The 18,296-nt window shown below is 45.3% G+C and overlaps 2 protein-coding genes across 2 annotated transcripts in view; both read left to right on the top strand.

Annotated features, from left to right (window-relative positions):
- The first annotated feature begins 203 nt into the window (after window positions 1–203).
- Window positions 204–13,703, top strand: ice2 (interactor of little elongator complex ELL subunit 2). The gene is made up of 15 exons (XM_077007468.1): window positions 204–353; window positions 512–609; window positions 2,326–2,638; window positions 2,756–2,875; window positions 2,998–3,132; window positions 3,215–3,331; window positions 3,501–3,657; window positions 3,780–3,958; window positions 4,141–5,221; window positions 5,612–5,778; window positions 6,149–6,278; window positions 7,918–8,002; window positions 8,149–8,199; window positions 10,514–10,760; window positions 13,107–13,703. The coding sequence occupies exons 1-15, from the start codon at window positions 336–338 to the stop codon at window positions 13,296–13,298; spliced, it is 3,090 nt and encodes a 1,029-aa protein (XP_076863583.1). The 5' UTR covers window positions 204–335; the 3' UTR covers window positions 13,299–13,703.
- Window positions 13,704–14,275: 572 nt separating this feature from the next.
- The window catches only part of anxa2a (annexin A2a), a 4,222-nt gene continuing 201 nt past the window's right edge, over window positions 14,276–18,296 (top strand). Inside the window, exons 1-13 of the mRNA XM_077007471.1 lie at window positions 14,276–14,385; window positions 15,354–15,402; window positions 15,560–15,653; window positions 16,015–16,109; window positions 16,194–16,307; window positions 16,406–16,496; window positions 16,575–16,654; window positions 16,842–16,901; window positions 17,122–17,215; window positions 17,297–17,392; window positions 17,661–17,719; window positions 17,944–18,066; window positions 18,206–18,296. The exon at window positions 18,206–18,296 is cut by the window's right edge and continues 201 nt beyond it. Of these exons, the coding sequence (XP_076863586.1) occupies window positions 15,355–15,402; window positions 15,560–15,653; window positions 16,015–16,109; window positions 16,194–16,307; window positions 16,406–16,496; window positions 16,575–16,654; window positions 16,842–16,901; window positions 17,122–17,215; window positions 17,297–17,392; window positions 17,661–17,719; window positions 17,944–18,066; window positions 18,206–18,265 (1,014 nt within the window). The 5' untranslated portion in view covers window positions 14,276–14,385; window position 15,354 and the 3' untranslated portion in view covers window positions 18,266–18,296. The remainder of the gene's footprint in view (window positions 14,386–15,353; window positions 15,403–15,559; window positions 15,654–16,014; window positions 16,110–16,193; window positions 16,308–16,405; window positions 16,497–16,574; window positions 16,655–16,841; window positions 16,902–17,121; window positions 17,216–17,296; window positions 17,393–17,660; window positions 17,720–17,943; window positions 18,067–18,205) is intronic.

An 18,296-nucleotide genomic window follows, 5' to 3' on the forward strand; every position in this document is an offset into this window, starting at 1 on the left:
TACCGCTTGTAATGGGCTCTCATTTACTGTGTGTCTTACTTCAGGCTAACATCCAAAAATATAAAATGTTTTTTAAAGAGATAATGATTTATTTCTACTATTTACTATGTTTAATCCCATGACTTCAAGTAATAAACCTTAAGAAGCGTGAATGAACTAAAACGCATGAGGACTGAGGGCTGTTGGTGCGGAACCATGAACACCGCGTCTGTTTCTACACGGCGACTCTTCACCGCTGCACTGTTGTGCTTGTAACGTGGTGTGTAAGACAGCTGGGTTATCTAAGCAGTCTGTACACCCCAACTCTGGGGAACATTGGTTAAATAAAACAGGGCATGGAGCTGAAGTGGCAAGTATTGTTTTCATTGCACCTAACTAGTGACATTAATGATTTATGATTGTGTTATCCGAGATGAAATAATAACTCCCATGTGTTTGGACAGTTGGTCACTAGTGTAGATGGTGTGGATGTAGATGTGTGCAGATCTAACACTGATGTCCGTACAGGGAGGACCCAGCCGGCTGCGACCCGGTTCCGTTTTGTAAAGACACCTTCGACAAGTTCTCACTGGCGCCCACCATGAAGGAGCTCTGGGCGTTTTCGCAAAGGTACATTAATCTCAACGGAGATTTGCTTCGTAAAGCAGATTCTGGTGTGATCGGGGCACTGTGGCATTACAGAGAATTAAATAATGAGTCGGTGCCATCTAGAAAAATAAAACGCGCAGGTCAGTTACAAGGTAAGAGTGTTGAAAACATCACATTTCTGAGGTTCAGTTGGAATTAAAGCACCATGTTCCACAGATCCACTATAGCTAAAAGCAATAGGAGCTGCAGCATTGATCCTTGCGAGGAGATATTACAATGATCACATGTGATCACATGCACATACGTGGAGATATTACAGTGATCACATGCACATACGTGGCGATATTACAGTGATCACATGCACATACGTGGAGATATTACAGTGATAACATGCACATACGTGGAGATATTACAGTGATCACATGCACATACGTGGAGATATTACAGTGATCACATGTGATTACATGCACATATGTGGAGATATTACAGTGATCACATGTGATCACATGCACATACGTGGAGATATTACAGTGATCACGTGCACATACGTGGAGATATTACAGTGATCACATGCACATAGGTGGAGATATTACAGTGATCACATGCACATAGGTGGAGATATTACAGTGATCACATGCACATAGGTGGAGATATTACAGTGATCACATGCACATACGTGGAGATATTACAGTGATCACATGCACATATGTAGAGATATTACAGTGATCACATGCATATACGTGGAGATATTACAGTGATCACATGCACATATGTGGAGATATTACAGTGATGACATGTGATTACATGCACATATGTGGAGATATTACAGTGATCACATGCACATACGTGGCGATATTACAGTGATCACATGCACATACGTGGAGATATTACAGTGATAACATGCACATACGTGGAGATATTACAGTGATCACATGCACATACGTGGAGATATTACAGTGATCACATGTGATTACATGCACATATGTGGAGATATTACAGTGATCACATGTGATTACATGCACATATGTGGAGATATTACAGTGATCACATGCACATACGTGGCGATATTACAGTGATCACGTGCACATACGTGGAGATATTATAGTGATCACATGCACATATACTCAGCCATGGAATATGTAGCTATTAAAGCCTCCATTAAAACGCATCATACCGGTCTGTGTTATGACATTCACATAGAGCGTGTACATTCAAAGTGAGAAATGATGAAACCCCTTAAAATGCCTCCTGAATATTTGAGTTCAGGCTTTGTTGTGGTATGTGTGCTACAGCAGAGGTGAAGAGCAGTCCTTCTTTAGACCCTTAGATTTATTTTCGTTTAAGTTCTTCACCAATTGACATTTGCTTCAAAATTAGTTTTTAAACCCTTTAAACACTGAAATAGTAATAGTATTTAGTAATAGTCAACGTCATCAACAGTGTAGTTTAAATTACCATGTCTACAGGACCGTTCAGGACTTTCATTGTTGTCTGACCTCTTGAAACTATTAACCAGGTGCATTACTGTATACCCTAATTGTCTGAGACATTGTGCATGTTGTGCAGTTACTAGTACTCTGTGTCAGGTAAAAACATCAAACAGGTTTAATTTTCCTTTATCAGATGGGAACTTGTACAGAATTTTATTTTTTACCTTTTATTTATATATTTCTATTATATTGTTTCATGTTACATTATGTTCATTGCATTAACCAAGCAGTTACCTCACTTTTATAGTCCTGACGCCATGGTTAAAGTGAAAGAAGAAAGTAAGTTAAAGCCAGCTGGTGCCTTTTCGGAACCAAAGCCCACTGTAACAAACCAAACCACGCCACAGACCAACACCAGGACCAGCCAGAGTCATTCTGAACCTGCGTGTGACGGCAGTCAGACTCTTACTGACTCGAAGAATAACCCCTCTGAGAGCAAAGCACTGGAAAAATTCCCTGACCCAGACGTCCCCTATCCCCGCAATTCATCTCTCAACATCAAAGAGAGGCGGACCTATCTACATTTACTGAGAAGCAGACAGCTCCACAAAGCCCCACAGGCGAGCCTGCACTCACTCACTCACCCAGGCTGCCTTCGTTTGCGTTTGTGCGGTTCAGAATGCTCCAGCTGGCATTGGAATGTAAATATATTTCCCCTTTGAATGTTTTTAAAACAGATTCTAATGGAAAAAGTGAACATGGAGATAGCTGAGTTTATGAACTACCTGCAGGATGTCTCTAAAGTGTGTGCTGATGCTTACAAGTGCCTACCTCCAGGAGCTAACCGCTACTGTGAGGTACAGGACCGACCTTCAGACAACTACAGCTGAGATTATCACCCTGTGTCTTCCCCTGCGCCCTGTTTGTCATCATTAGAATAAAAGTATTTAATAATTTTTTTTTTACCCCTGAATGACAGGAATATTTTAAAGCCTGTTTGGACCATATGAAGAACTATCCACAGCTTTACACGATCCAAGAAATCACTAGTTTGACTGGAGGCAAGTTTGTCTCAGACATTTCTCTCAACTTTGAAAAACAACTGCTTGCAATGGTAAGTCTTGAAATGTTAGAATTGTGGGTATAGTTGTTTAAAGGCTTTTGTTTAACTCATTTGATTCCTGTTTTCTTTTTAGGGCAACATAGAGATGGTAGAAAAAAGAATGCTGGCCGAAAACACACAGTTGACTGTGGATTATGACTCCCTGTCAGCCGTCATTTCTCCGTGTAAAAAGGCCAGACGTTTACACACCGTAAGTGTTTTTCTATGTGGTACACCATTTATTTTCCCTGGATGAGATGAATCGGTTTTGTCAAAATAGCCACTAGAGGGCGTTGTTGTATTTCTTTTGTATTAAACGAGTTGATGGAGTCATGTCTCAATGAATCCATGCTCATGAGCATCAGATTATTGCTTTGTAGCCTATCAGCACTGACACTAACGCGGAGAAGCTGAGTGCGATCTACGAGCCCCACGTGTGTCTGGCGAAGGAGGCGTTCCTCCAGCTCGTCAACAACAGCACCATCTACTCAGAACCTTGGGAGCTGCCCGTCTGGGTTAAAGGTGACGCTACCAAAGGTGAGCGTGCACCATCCCCTCAGCCCCGACCCGGCCAGCGGGCCAGAACCGGCTCCTGTCTCTCCCGACCCGACACGTGTTCTGATGTGTAAAGGCTGAGTGGTGCGATTGTTCCTGTACAGGGAGAACCAAGACGGTGTACGTCGACCCTCCTCTCCTGAAGACGGAGATGAGCTGGAGGGAGAGAAGTCTCCTCCTTCACGAGGAGAGCCTCACGCTGGCGTACAAGACCACGGGCTCCAACTCCGTCTTCTTCCTTACCTCAGAGGACTACTGCAAGGAAACGGACTTTGACCAACAAGTAATCTTTACTTCACCGAGTCATTTTAGACTAGTTTTTAAAGCTCATTCACGGTGGGTGTAGGAAATAAAGCATGTGGAAAATCCACAGTGGGCTGCTGTTGTAGAAAATAGCAGGAGATTGTTTTTATTTATTTATTTTCTTATTGGTTGTGTGTTTTTTTTATTTTTATTTCCTCTTAGGAGAAGAGTTCTAGGTCCATTGTTTCATTTGACGATACCAACATAGACTTTGAGGTGGACGTTACAGACTTTGAGTCTTTTGGAGAGTCCTGTCAGCTTAGCAAGAAAGTAAAGCAGCAGGATGCTAAAGCACGTTCTACAGCTGCTGTGTTGGGATTATCTACACCTACAACTGCTGTGCTGGGATTATCTACACCTACAACTGCTGTGTTGGGATTATCTACACCTACAACTGCTGTGCTGGGATTATCTACACCTACAACTGCTGTGCTGGGATTATCTACACCTACAACTGCTGTGTTGGGATTATCTACATCTACAACTGCTGTGCTGGGATTATCTACACCTACAACTGCTGTGCTGGGATTATCTACACCTAAAGCCGACTTGGAAGAATGTCCAAGCCCACAATCCCCGACTGAAGAAGCTCGGGCCATTCCACCAGCAGCCACCACCCCGGTGGAGGTTCACGCAGAAGCAGCCAAGACTGCTGTAGAGGGCGGAGTAACGGAGGAGGGCGGCGAGGCCTATCGAGACGTTCTGTCCAGCGAGGCTCCTTCAGCCGAGGTCCATGAGCTCTCCACCCGGGACTGTCCCCCAGCCAAGCGGGCCAGACACAGCTCGGTCTCCTCAGTTCCCAGTGTTGATTCAGACGAGGAGCACCTGGTTATCGATTGCCCGGTATCTCTGCCGGAGAGCATGACAAAGAAGACTCGGTTGACTCCACCTGCTCCAGAGAGCCCGTCCTCCGGGGAGAGGTCCTCGGACACAACCGGGCCAATAACCCCCACCAGACCCGCCAGAGGGGCCAGGAGGGGGGCCGAGAGAACTCTGCTGTCTGGGCACTGCGACCAGCTGGGTCAGATTCTGCGCATGCAGGACGCCATGCTGAAGGCCACACCGGGCCAGGAGCCTCCGAAAGCGCCCGACCCGGCAGGAGGCAGCTCCCCAGCGGGCCGAGGGGCCGGTCATGCCACGTCCCTGGTCAAGTCCTGCGTCTCCTCCTACCTGGAGTCCAGAGAAGGCCTGCAGGAGGTGACCACTGCTCCTGTGACCCCCCGGCCCACGGCGCCGAGGACAAGTTAGTGCTCAGCTCCACCGTCTCACCTTCGTCCCTACATTCCTCGAGCAAATCTCACTCTCCATTCACGAAAGATGTTCTGTATATGTCTGTTTATACTGGAGGTGAAGACACAGTTCTACGTATCTCCTCGAAGCTTTCAAGTGTCAACAGAGCAGAAATATAAATAGAAATTGCAGGGAAGCTAAATTTCACTTAATATTTCCTGTTCTCTTAGGAAAGGAGTGGTCACCTGTCACTTCCTAGTGTAAAAATACAGTGATGCCCGTGGTCTTATTCGTTAGCGTCGAATGTTTTTGCTCCCTGTGTTTGCCGCCGGTCCGTGTGGCGTCCGGTCCGGTCCGTGTGCGGGGAGCTGGCGCTGACGCCCGTCTCCTCCCGTCGTGGCAGGACTGCTCCGTGAGGACCTGCTGGCGAGCGGAGAGGACGGCTGTGACTACGAGCCACCGCGGGACGGTAGCCTGCTCTACAAGCTCTACAGCCTGCAGGACGTTCTGCTGATGGTCCGTAGCAGCGTGGGTGCCGCCCACCCCAGACGAGACCTGCGCGTGTTCAGGGTGAGCGTGGATCACAGACTGCCTCCCTGCCCCCACACCTTCCGCAAACGCCCCGCCTTTCCGCCTCAAGGGTTTAGCTGCAGCGGAGGGTTACTGTAAAGAGACGAGGCGGGTCTGGGCCTGTCTCATCCCCACCCCCTCTATAAACACACCGGGTCCTCTCAATGGGTTACATCAGAGTGTTTGCAGGTTGTAGTGCTTCCTGTCGCTGGTTCCCACGCACACGACACCCTCCGATGTGTTTGGCATGAGGTTCACTTTGTTCTACATACACTATCAAACCTATTAGGTCTCCTACCGTATTGCTAAGTGAGTGGTGAGTTACCTTTTGAAAGTGTGTGTGTGTGTGTGTGTGTGTCTGTGTGTGTAGGGGGTGCCTGTCCACGTTCTGCCCAAGATGGAGTACCAGGTGTGTTACGGAGGTGAGAGTCTGACCCACAGTGAAGTGTGTCAACTGTGGGCTGAGCAGATCCTGCACTCCAGCACCGCCTCCTTCATAGGTACACACACACACACACACATAAACACACACACACACACACATAAACACACACACACACACATAAACACACACACACACACACACACACATAAACACAAACACACACACACACACATGCCAACACACACACAGTGTATATAATAACAGTATAATAGTATCAGTCCCACTTGTTTCTCTTGATACTGCCTGGTAACTGGAGGTTCTCACAGAGCGGTTAGGTGCACAGAGCGGCCCCACTGTGTGTGTGTGTGTGTGTGTGTGTGTGTGTGTGTGTGTGTGTGTGTGTGTGTGTGTGTGTGTGTGTGTGTGTGTGTGTGTGTGTGTGTGTGTGTGTGTGTGTGTGTGTGTGTGTGTGTGTGTGTGTGTGTGTGGACAGGGCGGAGGTGCAGTTCCTGCTTGCAGGAAGCTCCTCCCCCTTCGGCAGCTACATGCTTCCCACATGACTCACATAGCAACTGTGTCTGTTTGGAGCCCCCGTTACCATGGCTCCCACCGTCGGAACGCCAGCGTAGACGCAGTTCTTGCCTTTGTTTGTGTGTTTGGTTTTTTTCTAGTCCTGCACACTTTAGGTTTAGTGTTGGATGCATAGACACATTTGTGCTTGTTTAGAGAAGAAATATTTGTGTGAAAATAATGTGCAGTGGGGCCGGAGGGACACACACACACACACACACACACACACACACTTGTTTGACTCACCACAGGAGGAAGTGTGTTAAGAGGGTGAAGAACTGAACCCTAGCAGGACTACAGTGTTCTCGTCCTCTCTTCACTCTGAAATTCCTTCTGCTAAGGAAAAACTACTTGGTCTTTGTCTTGGGCGTAGTCCAGGACCCAGCCCCGGTGAAAGCCGGTTTGGACTTCTCGCTACAGTCGGCTGGTGCATATTTGGCAAAGGATTACGGATTTACACCCTGGCCTTTCAGTGCCGGTGCACCATGTCTTTGTCTGAGTGTTCTCAGCTCTAGTGGGTACAGCGGCCTGGAGTCCCGCCATGTGTATCTATCTGCTCAGTGTTCTTGAGAACTTTCTGAAGCTTTGAGAGACCCATGATTGTTGATCTCTCTAGTTATTAGATCATCTTGCCCCAATTATAGTTTTACCCTAAATTTCTCACTAAACACTGGGCCAGAGAGGCTTAAGTTGAGTTCTGTATCACTGCAAGAAAATTCTGAATAAAGTCAAATTAGAGATTTGCTCTGCCACTGACGACTGACGAGGTTGTGAAAGCGAATGTCTGTGTGTGTGATGTGTGTGTGTGTGTGTGATGTGTAGCTCACGCCTCCCAGGCAAAACCAGCTTGTGATGTAAAGGCAACCTGAATTAACTTCATTCATATATACTAACGGGTTACATCATGGGAAAGTGCCTGGCTGTTGATTGGCTCAGGGAGCAGGTGGGGGCAGGTCTGTTCAGATGGCTCAGCCTATCAGCACATCGCCTGGCCTGCCTTGTCAAGTAGAATGATGCAACGCGGAGTGGCGCCCAGTGTATCCACCGGTACGGTCCCAGGATAGACCTGAGTGCAGTCAGCACACCAGACAGAGCTGCATGAAAATGCTCCAGGTAATGTGTGTGTGTGGGTGGGTGTGTGTGTGTGTGTGTGTGTGTGTGTGTGTGTGTGTGTGCACGCGCAGGTCGGATCAGTGCACACACATCAAAGTTGCTGCAGCTGCAGGAGCTCCCGGCTGACTGGATCCAGAACACGTCCTGTGATTTTAAGTATGCAGATTGTAGCTGTGTGCATATCCTCACCTGCCCTTTGCCCTTTGTGTGTGTTTGAGGAGGTGACGAGTCGCCTTCTGAGATGTTTGTTTTACAGACGTGCTTGTGTGGTGGTTTCTGATGCGCTTGTGTTTGTCGTGCAGGCCAGCTCGATGCTTGAACACTCTTCACCACATTCTGAAGAAGCTCACCAGGTGAGTTCCCTCTCCATCCAAAGTTTTCATGTCCCGCCAGGGTTTCATTTTAACAGTGTCATTGCAGCGTGCTGTGTCTGCTCAGATGTCCCCGCTGTAGCTAGTCCCAGGCGTCTCTCCTGGCCTTTCTCCGGCCTGTTCTGTGCTGATCCGGGCTCTTCGCCAGCTCCCAGAGGCTGTGCGGGGCCAGACGCCTCACTGTGCTTGAACAGGAACGGTCTGCCCATGTGAACAAGCAAGCACACTGATTGGCAGGTCTGTCGCTTAGCGATGAGCTTGGAAAGACACGCCTCCCACCACCAAAGAGTTTCCTGTTCGACCCTCAGCAGGTTCCCGGTCTCTTGCAGCCTGTCCCATCTAGATAACAAATGGGTTTGGTTTGTTTAGGGGGGTTTTGAGAGAGTGAGAGTGAGAGTGAGAGTGAGAGTGAGAGTGAGAGAGAGAGAGAGAGAGAGAGCCACCTCTTTTTTTTCTACATGGTGTTGCAATGTAGGATTAGACACTCCGAGCTGATCCAGATCACTGAGGAGGCAGTCACACAGTGAGAACTGAACAGTCCTTTTATTTGTTTGTTTGGCCAAAGCTGCTGAGATCTAGTCATCCTTTACTAATTCAGGCAGCTGAGGGTGATTTCTCAATTATGTATACGTTAGCACTGTATTCTTATTATAAGGGTACCCGCAGGTCCTTAAAAAGTCTTAAAATGTCTTAAATTTAGTTTTACATATTCAAGGTCTAAAAATGTCTTAAAATGTCTGGAATTTTAGGAGGGGAGGCATTAAATAAGTGTTGCTCAGTTTTTCTGTTTTATTTTAACGATGTATATCCCACAATAATGATCATTTCCGCAACGGCCGTATACTCCGCCTAATGGCGGTAGTACGTCACCTAACAGGTGGAAACAGCAGACGATGCTTTAGCTGCCTAGCAAGCTGCTTTTCATATTTGAGGGCTGCGGCGGGAACAACAATACAAGGATGCAGACATGGGTAAATGTCCCTTCAGTGAAGTGGCTGGAGGATGAAAACATATTGTGGCTGGCTGAAACCTTCCAGTGATTCGTATGAGGCGCGATGTGAACTTGCCGAAAAACATTTAAACTTGGTACAATGGGGCTGTAAAGCGCTGGATTCTCATATGAAATCTGAAAAACACAAGCGATATGATAGCACTCGTAATAGTAATATGCATATCGAGTCATTCGCTGCTAACTGCAGTTTAACTGTAAGTGCCAAAAATGATTTGTCTACTGTGTAGTGCGACCAAACGTCTGTATTTCCCGGGACGTATTTCACGTCCTGTGAGGAAATGTCCTGATTTTTAAATTACCTTCATTGGACCATTCAATGTAAATGTACAGGCACTAGGGCACTGCGCACGGCGCTGCATGTGCCGTAACCCCTCAAGCTTTGTTTATACATGACGCGTCGCGACCGTCGCGAGGCTTCGAGTGCCGACAATGACGTAATCGCGGCGGCTCCGCCCCTGCGCGAGGTCCCCGCGTGCTGTTGCTTCGCGAGGTTGTGCACCCCCCCCCCCCCCCGTCAACAATTTACACTCGCCACCTTCTCCAGGTTCAAATCTCACTCCAAGAGATCTTGAAAAGTTGGCAACCCTGGTATTATTTTTTCTTGTGAGAGGTATTAAAAAGGTCTTAAAAGTCATTGAATTTGAGATTAAAAAATGTGCAGATACCCTGGTCATTGTTGAAAATTGACAAGAATGTTATTGAGAAGTGTTGACGAGCTCTACACACGGAGGAACTCTAGATAAGCTCACTGCTTCCTAAAAGTCCCAACTTCATTGCCTAGTTTGGTGTTGCTGATATTTGAAAGTCCTTCACATTCTGAAAATAATTTTGTTTGTATATAACATTACTAGTGTAAATAAAATTGATATCCTGAGATAATCTTCATCTTGATCCCAAGAAGAAACAGTCATGACCTCAAGACAATAGTCCAGTAAAAGTGAAACTGGGTTTGTGGTGAAAAGCATGTTTTGACAAATAATCTCTTGTTCCTTATTGTTCTCATTCCTGAGTCAGTCTTTTAATAAGCGGCCAACCCCACAACAGATCCGCCTCCTCACTTAGGGAGGTTAATCTCGTGTTGTAAGACTACAAAAATAATTGGTTTGACATTAAAACAATTATTTAGAAAGAGTACACTTTTCAAACTGCTAGAGCTGTCACTTTTTAAATTTCACTTAAGCAACATTGTCAACGTTATCAGCATTACTGATTTGCAAGATCGCTAATCAGTTAGCACGTTGGTAGCTGTATGTTCTCGTTGTGACTCCTCCCTCTGTGCTCCAGCTTACAGGAGGGGCGGTACCTGTTGGTCCACAGACCCGCCGAGGCCTTCATCACCATCTTCAAAGCCAGCGATGGCAGTAAGCCCAGTCGCAGCACCTACGACCTGCAGGTGGCGCACTGCGGCCTGCCCGTGCTCCCCGTGGACCCCCGGGTGCCCTGGCTTCCCCTCGACCCCACCCACCTCATGCCCATCCACCTGAAACACGGGAGACCCCCCTGCACCTTCCCCCCCCGTCCACCGCCCACGGTAGGCTGAGCAACACAGTCCACACACCGGTACACATAGTCCAGGTACATGGTATCCAGAGACTACTGTGTCCCGTTGTTTTTTCATTTCCCAATATTGAAGATTATTTCTTAAAATTAGGGGTGTATTCAACTAAGTATTTTCATAGTCGAATCTGATTTGTCAGATTATCCCGTTAGTCGACTAATAGTCGAATTGGGTTTTTTTTTTTAATCTAGAGCACCTTAAACGGGATCTCGTTCTCATTCAGGACTTTTTTCCACTTCAAAGTAAAAACCTAAAACACTCAGATAAATGAATAAACATGGTAGGTTGGCTTTATTCAGCTTTTATTTATTTACTTGTTTATTTTTTGATGAAACGTTAGAGAACATTAACCGTCAGTGCGCATATCGAACTCAGACAGGCACTGTGCAAAATGTCAAAAATATTTTATTTAAAATATGCCTGCCTGAAAATAAATTTTAAAAATTGCCACACAACAGCAAAAAAAAGATAAGGAAAGGCCTACTTGCTGAGACGCATCGCGAAGAGACGACACGACCGAAACGACAAACAGCTGAACTGTTTTTTTTTTCGCCTTACCCGTTTTAAATGGTATGCCATGTTGGTTGTTGTCGTGCGAAATGAGACGTTGATGACATAACTTGCACTTCACTTTGTTTGATTCATCTTTATCTTTTTCAAAATACTACAAAACTTTTGAAGTTTTTTAGTAGCCGTTATAATCTTGGTAGATGCTGACTATCCTGTAGAGTGTTCAGCTCCGCTTGTTTGGATTGTGCAACTGCAGGGTGTGATTTATTAATGTGTAGTAAGGAAGATGCCTATTGTTAATGCGCACACATCATTTAAAAATATTTATTAACAGAAATTAGGATGATGTTATTTAACAAAAGGCTATATATAACGAAAACAGACATTTCATGTAACAACTAATTCTTAGCAGCATCCTTGGGCACCCCCATGCAGTTAGAATGGTACATTCGACTATGACGTTCATAGTCGACTAGGGGGTATAGTCGACTATAGTCTAATCAGCAACTATTGCAGGTCACCCCTACTTAAAATATTTGAATGTTTGTAGTCAGTCCAGTCTGCACATTCTCGGTTGCAAAAGCGTCATCATTAGAGTGCGGTGCTAATGTTTGAGGGCTGCCTGAAGCCCCCTCACTACATTGCTTTCAAATACGTGTCAGCCCCTGAAGAACGGCGAGCATGTCTGTAGCAGCTCCGTAGAGCTGCAGTGTGAGTCCGCGTTGCTACATGTTCTGGGGATCTCAGCCACACCTTCCTGTGTTGTAGCGCATTCTGAGGGCTGGCTGTAGAAAACCCTGGAGCTCTTCACACACACCCTGTTCACGTCATGCATCTCTCCACAGGCCAGGAGAAAATGTGCTGATCAACTCTTAGATTATGGATACAGTCTGTCCTCGGGTGAAATTCTGTATCAAGTAGAACTTGCCTGTCGTCTTCCACAGCCCAACACAATGTGTGTGGTTTCTGTGATATTATGGTGGCACGATGACAGCATGATGTGTATTATCATACTCTCACTGCCTGAGACACAGGGCTCAGTGAGCCAGTCTAGTCTCTAGTCATACATCCTTTAACAGGGCTCAAGACAGAAACTAAACACCACTCACATGGACGTCACTGCCCATCAAAAAATTCATGCATGCTTGCAGGAATTCCATCAACAGCGTGACTCGCAAAGCAGTGTAGCCGAGCTGAAACTTTAGCACTAAGCGCTAGCTTGTTGAAAAAGGCGAAGTGAAACATATCGGACGAGGTGAGTGTTGCAATGCTTATTAGTTTTTATATTATGGTGCCTCGAAAAAGTAATTGGCACCCCATTTTTTCCATTTTAGGAGCCACTGGCTCCTTGAGTAATCGTTTGGTGTGGAGCCCTGAACTTGTCCGAGTGAACCTGCATCACATCCAGCCGTTACCGAGTGCCCTCTCTACAAATAACCTTTGGCTGTAGTCACCGTGAGGAGGCTTGAGTTAAGAAACTGGAATGTGTAATGTGTGTGCTGCTTTTCCCCCCAGAAGAATCTAAGCAGTTCTCTCTCTCTCTCTCTCTCTCTCTCTCTCTCTCTCTCTCTCTCTCTCTCTCTCTCTCTCTCTCTCTCTCTCTCTCTCTCTCTCCACCTCCATGTGTCTGTATTCTGTTCTCTCCCTCTCTCTCTCTCTATCTCTCTCTCTCTCTCCACCTCCATGTGTCTGTATTCTGTTCTCTCCCTCTCTCTCTCTCTATCTCTCTCTCTCTCTCCCTCTCTCTGTCTCTGTCCGCACTCTCACTGTTCTCTCCCACTTTCTCTCAAACTGTCTCACAATTCAAAGGCACAACGAGGTAAAGGAGCGAAGCAGAACGCCACCGCACCTGGACCCCAGCAGAACGTGGGAATCCCTGGTCAAGCTCAGAAGAAGAAGAAGAAGAAGACAAAAAAGTGGAAGGGTCCCTCTCACAAAGGGACTTGGACAGAGAACATAAGGTCCAAACAGAAGAAGGACCTGCAAACCAATCAGCAGTGAAGTCCACTGAAAGTGGGACGACTTGAAAGAGAGTGAAGAATTGTTGAAGGAGGAGGAGGAATATCCAGGTTCTTACCCTGGAGTAAGAGCAGTTGTTTCACTTAAGGTCAAACGTCACAGGTTGAAAATTCCACTTCAGTGACTCTGCACTAACGTCTGGATGCCTCCGCATTTTCTCAGATGTTGTGATTTTTTTTTTTTGGAATTGTACTCGGGTTTTTGAGTATCTAGGATCATGAATTCAATTACTTAATGTATTCTTACCTTTTCATTTGCAATCTTTGACAGTTTGTAGTTTGCCTTTGTTTCTTTTTTTCATAGTTTATAAGCTTAAAAGAATTTAAAAGTAAGTTTATTTGTAAATTATCAATAAATTATTCATCTACTCATATAACATTTTTCATGCATTCTTTTTATTTTAGAATTCAAATGTGGTAAAAACAGGTAAACGTGGTGTTAAAGTGTTTGTTCAGGGTGAGTGTTGGGATGCTCTGTTTTTAGTTTAAGTACTTTAGTTTCCGTTACTTCCTGCGGTTCTATGTAGTGACTCATGGCTGATCTGAATCCATCTATTAAAAGCACAAAGTTTAGCTTTGTGTTTGTGAGAACAAAGTTCTTTAAACAAACACTCATTACTGGTTTTGCAGATATGGATAAACTCTGGTCTTGGACCAGTCTGTTATTAGTCTTAATCTGGCCTGGGTGTGTTACATCTGCACAACATGAACACAGTTTGCAGTAGAATGAGACACTGTGTCATTTTTGTCTCTGTGTCTAGTGTCCGGCTCTGTTGATATGGTAGAAACACTCTTACTTCACCCAAAACCATTTTGAGGGTAACGTGAGCATTGCGGTCCTGGAACCTCTTGTTGACTTTTAAAAGGAACATTGTGAAGTGTAGTTGCACTTTAAGGCCACTCTGCTTGGCCCGTGAGCGGAGGAGGGAACTGGGAGGTGCTCCAGTGGTGCGTTGTACAGAAAGGCAGGACTCTATGATCTGGAAGAGAGCTGGTATTTAACCACCACACCCATTTCACTCCTCGTAGCTGAGACTCATCTAGGCAGCACTGCTTTACTGCTCTCTTAGGTAAGTCCAAACTCACACCTCGCTGATAACTTTGAAACCACAGTCGCTGAAGTAGTTGTATAAACTACCTGGGGTTGGGGGGGAGAGAAAGTTGTACTGACAACCAGAAAAATAATTACTGCTCACTGGCATTGGCTATGAGCTGCAGTAGTCTAGTAAGAAAAGCTGTCTAGTTAAGACACGTCTTCTAATAGATTGTAGATAATTCTGTTAAGTTTCCAGCCTGCTGTGGAGGCCTGTGGGTGGGTGTGTAGTGACTCCCGTGCTTTGAGACGTCTCCCCTCTTCTTGTCTCATGGGTGTGCCTTTGTGCTCAGTGTCTTTGCCATAGAAATATATTGGCATCTGTATTGCCAGAAAACAGAAGATGTTTTCAGCATTCCTTGAGCTAACTGTAAACAAAGACCTCTTATTTTTGTCCAACCTTAGTTATGATATCTGGTTTCATAGCTAAAGCTGAAGGAATGAGAAGAGTTTAGTAATCAATAGCCAGGAAGTCCTGAGATGCAAAACCCCACTCAGGAACACCACTGAATATAATCCCCAGAATAATATACTCCCCAGAATATTACACTCCCCAGAATAACAGTGAGACAGTGAGCACCTAAGGCTTTTTTTCTTGTTCATTCTTTTAAATTTTTTAATTTTGAGTCATTGTCAAGTGACTGGCACAAAAGCCCCTCGAGTACATTAGCACCGCCCTTCGTAATGAATCAGGAGGCCGGGTTCTGTGGGACGAGTGAGGAGCTGAACTCAGGCTTGTCCTCCGCATGAAGAACACAACCTTTGCTTTCTTCAACTTCATTGCATAACCCTGTGACTCAGGCAGCATGGGGTTCTTAAAGGTCTCCGTTCTCACTTCCAAACGGGGCTTTTTAGGGAAGTGGATCAGGCGCCTTTAATTAAACCGCAGGGTATTATTGTTAAAAATGATCATTATTGTTTAGCTGTATGTATTCTCACCCACAGGATGTCCTTGGTCAGTGAGTTCCTCGGTCAACTCTCACTTAATTTTGGGGTAAGCGTTCTCAAGATGTAATGGATATTTTGGCTTACTTCTGACCCAAATTCAGGTATTTGGGTGCTACATGTGACCTGAAATTCTGCACATGTATCGTTTATAATGACCCATTCCTTTTGGACCATGTCTATAACATGTCTATAACATGTCTCAGTCCAGTGAGCCAACATGCCCCACTGTGGTCCCTGTGAGTGACTTTGATCCTGACAAAGATGCAGCCCGAATTGAGACGGCTATCAAAACAAAAGGTAAGATGAAGGTTGAGCAGACCCAGCTTGCTAAAGGCTCGTGTGCTCTAACAAACGGTGGTCAGAGTCAACAGTGAGTCATCATCCTGTCTGAAGCTCTGCGATGGGATGTGGAAAGTTTTCTGGGTGTGTGAGGTCTTTGTGGCTGCAGTAATCATCGTCGACATGTTTGGTAGTGGTCTCCCTGCCAGCCCAAAAGACTAAATTACAATATGATGTAATATTGCCTTGACAAAATATTGACAAGCAAGGGAACTTTTATCCAAAAATATATTGTGAACAGTGTTCCCATGTAGAATTATGTAGAGAGGAAAATATGATCTGTCTGTCTATACACTCATACATGTCCTATATATCCTAGGTGTGGATGAACAGACAATTATTCAGGTCCTTACCAAACGGACATATGGCCAAAGACGTGAAATTGCCTTTGCATATGAGAAAAGAGCCAAGAAGGTCAGAATACAGTTTTATTTTGTTACAAGCAAATGTTCTACTATTTTATCAGTGCAGTTAAAGTACTAAAACGCACTTCTGCAGGATATGATTTCTGCCCTGAAGGGGGCACTGTCGGGCCCCCTAGAGACCGTCATTCTGGGATTAATGAAGAGCACTTCTCAGTTTGATGCTACTGAGATCAGAGACTCTATGAAGGTACGACCATCTCAAAACCAACACACACACCCAGACTGAAGAGCGTACACCCACACAACCCCCCCCCCCCCCCCCCCCCCCCCCCGTGTGTGTTGCAGGGTTTGGGAACGGATGAAGAAAGCCTCATCGAGATCCTGTGCTCTAGAAGCAATGCCGAGCTGGTCGAGATTAAGAAAGTCTACAAAGAATGTAAGTTTGACAGGTTCTGCATTTGGAACTTGGTGATTTAAAGTAAGTAAGAATAACTTCCTGTTAATGTATGTGCAGTGTTCAAGAAGGACCTGGAGAAGGATGTGGCTGGCGACACCTCAGGAGACTTCGCCAAACTTCTGCTCGCTCTAGTAGAGGTGAGTCACCGTCAGCCGTCAGCTCACGGGGGGGACCTGGTACCACACACACCTTGTTATGATACATTAGTAAGGTGAGCAGTTCAAATGTATATTCATTTAGTCTGTCAGGATATAAAGCAGGAGGTGTTGCTTCTGAAGTGGCACTGCTGTAATGGTCAACTCAAGTCATCTGACCTTCTAACAGGCCAAGCGTGCTGAGCCCGGCAGCGTTGTTGACTACGAGAAAATCGACGAAGACGCCAGAGTAAGTCAGAACACATCTGTGCCGTTGACCACACTTAATCCAAACCACAGTATATTACTGTTACATTATAACGTTTCAGTCAGATTTAAAATGAAATGTAGTCCTCTAGACTCTGAAACCTTTTTGAGAATATTGGATTAATATCTCCTTTAATCCTAAAATTAATCCACACAAGGGCAGATGTGTTTGACTTTACAAGCTGTATACTCCATTTCTCCAGGCACTGTATGAAGCTGGCGTGAAGCGGAAAGGAACCGATGTCAAAACATGGATCACCATCTTCACAGAGAGAAGCGTCCCACATCTTCAGAAAGGTGCCCGAGTCTCCTACATTAATCCTACTTCAGTAGTAACGCCAGTGTCCCACTATAACAACCACATACGCTCCTCTACAGTGTTCGAGAGATACAAGAGCTACAGTCCCTATGACATGCAAGAGAGCATCAGGAAGGAGGTGAAAGGAGACCTGGAGAAATCCTTCCTCACACTGGGTTCGCCATCATCATCCTCACCATCACACCATTACATCTTTATTCTTCTCTCTGAGATGCTGACAAAATGCATCAAAACTATTCGTATTCTGTTGAAAAAAAACTACATTTACCTTAAGCTGTTTTGAAACAAATAGACACATTACCTATTTGCTTTAATTTTTCATGTCATATGAAAACAAATTAAGAAAATTAAGTCTAGAAGTCTAGAAAAGTCTTTTATCCATGGATATACAGTCTCTCATGTCTCTGACCTCTTCCATTGTAGTCGACTGCTTTGAAAACAAACAGGTCTACTTTGCCAAAAGACTCAGTGATGCCATGAAGGTAATTGTATTTCAGACTGTTTCTCTCATTTGAAAAACTTTCTCTTTTTCATACGAGTTTGAAAGGAAATGTTTAAAAGTTCACCTCTCAGTAACATAGCGCTGATGCAGCATAAGGCTTTCATTGAGGTTGCATCACACAGCAGGAGAGTCTTTAATGTGTTTAATGTGTGTGTGTGTGTGTGTGTGTGTGTGTGTGTGTGTGTGTGTGTGTGTGTGTTTCAGAGCAAGGGAGCCAAGGAGAAGGTGGTAACTAGGATCATAGTGTCGCGCTGTGAGGTGGACCTTAAGAAGATAAGGACCGAGTTTAAGGCCATAACTGGGAAGTCGCTGTACCAGACCATCACTGTAAGTCTCTTCTGTTGGCCGTTTTCTGTGCACATTGCTAATCCATTTCTACAGGACAAGTGTTGTGTTTCCTAAACCCAAAGAAACTTTGTCTAGATATGCAGTCTAGTATATGGAGTTTTGTGGCCCCTGTCTGTAGGAACACACTAAAGGAGACTACCAGAAAGTCCTGCTGGGCCTGTGTGGAGGAGATGACTAGACTGGACCAGGACACACGTCCTCAGGATGGC

Source organism: Brachyhypopomus gauderio, chromosome 5 (assembly GCF_052324685.1).
Source record: "Brachyhypopomus gauderio isolate BG-103 chromosome 5, BGAUD_0.2, whole genome shotgun sequence".
NCBI classification, from domain to species: domain Eukaryota; kingdom Metazoa; phylum Chordata; class Actinopteri; order Gymnotiformes; family Hypopomidae; genus Brachyhypopomus; species Brachyhypopomus gauderio.

What these genes read in the sequence shown, in the direction of transcription:
- ice2 (XM_077007468.1), top strand. An exon ending in AGCTCCACAAAGCCCCACAG is followed by an intron (nt 2,639 to 2,755) that starts GCGAGCCTGCAC and finishes TTTTTAAAACAG; the next exon opens with ATTCTAATGGAAAAAGTGAA. An exon ending in AGGCCAGACGTTTACACACC is followed by an intron (nt 3,332 to 3,500) that starts GTAAGTGTTTTT and finishes ATTGCTTTGTAG; the next exon opens with CCTATCAGCACTGACACTAA.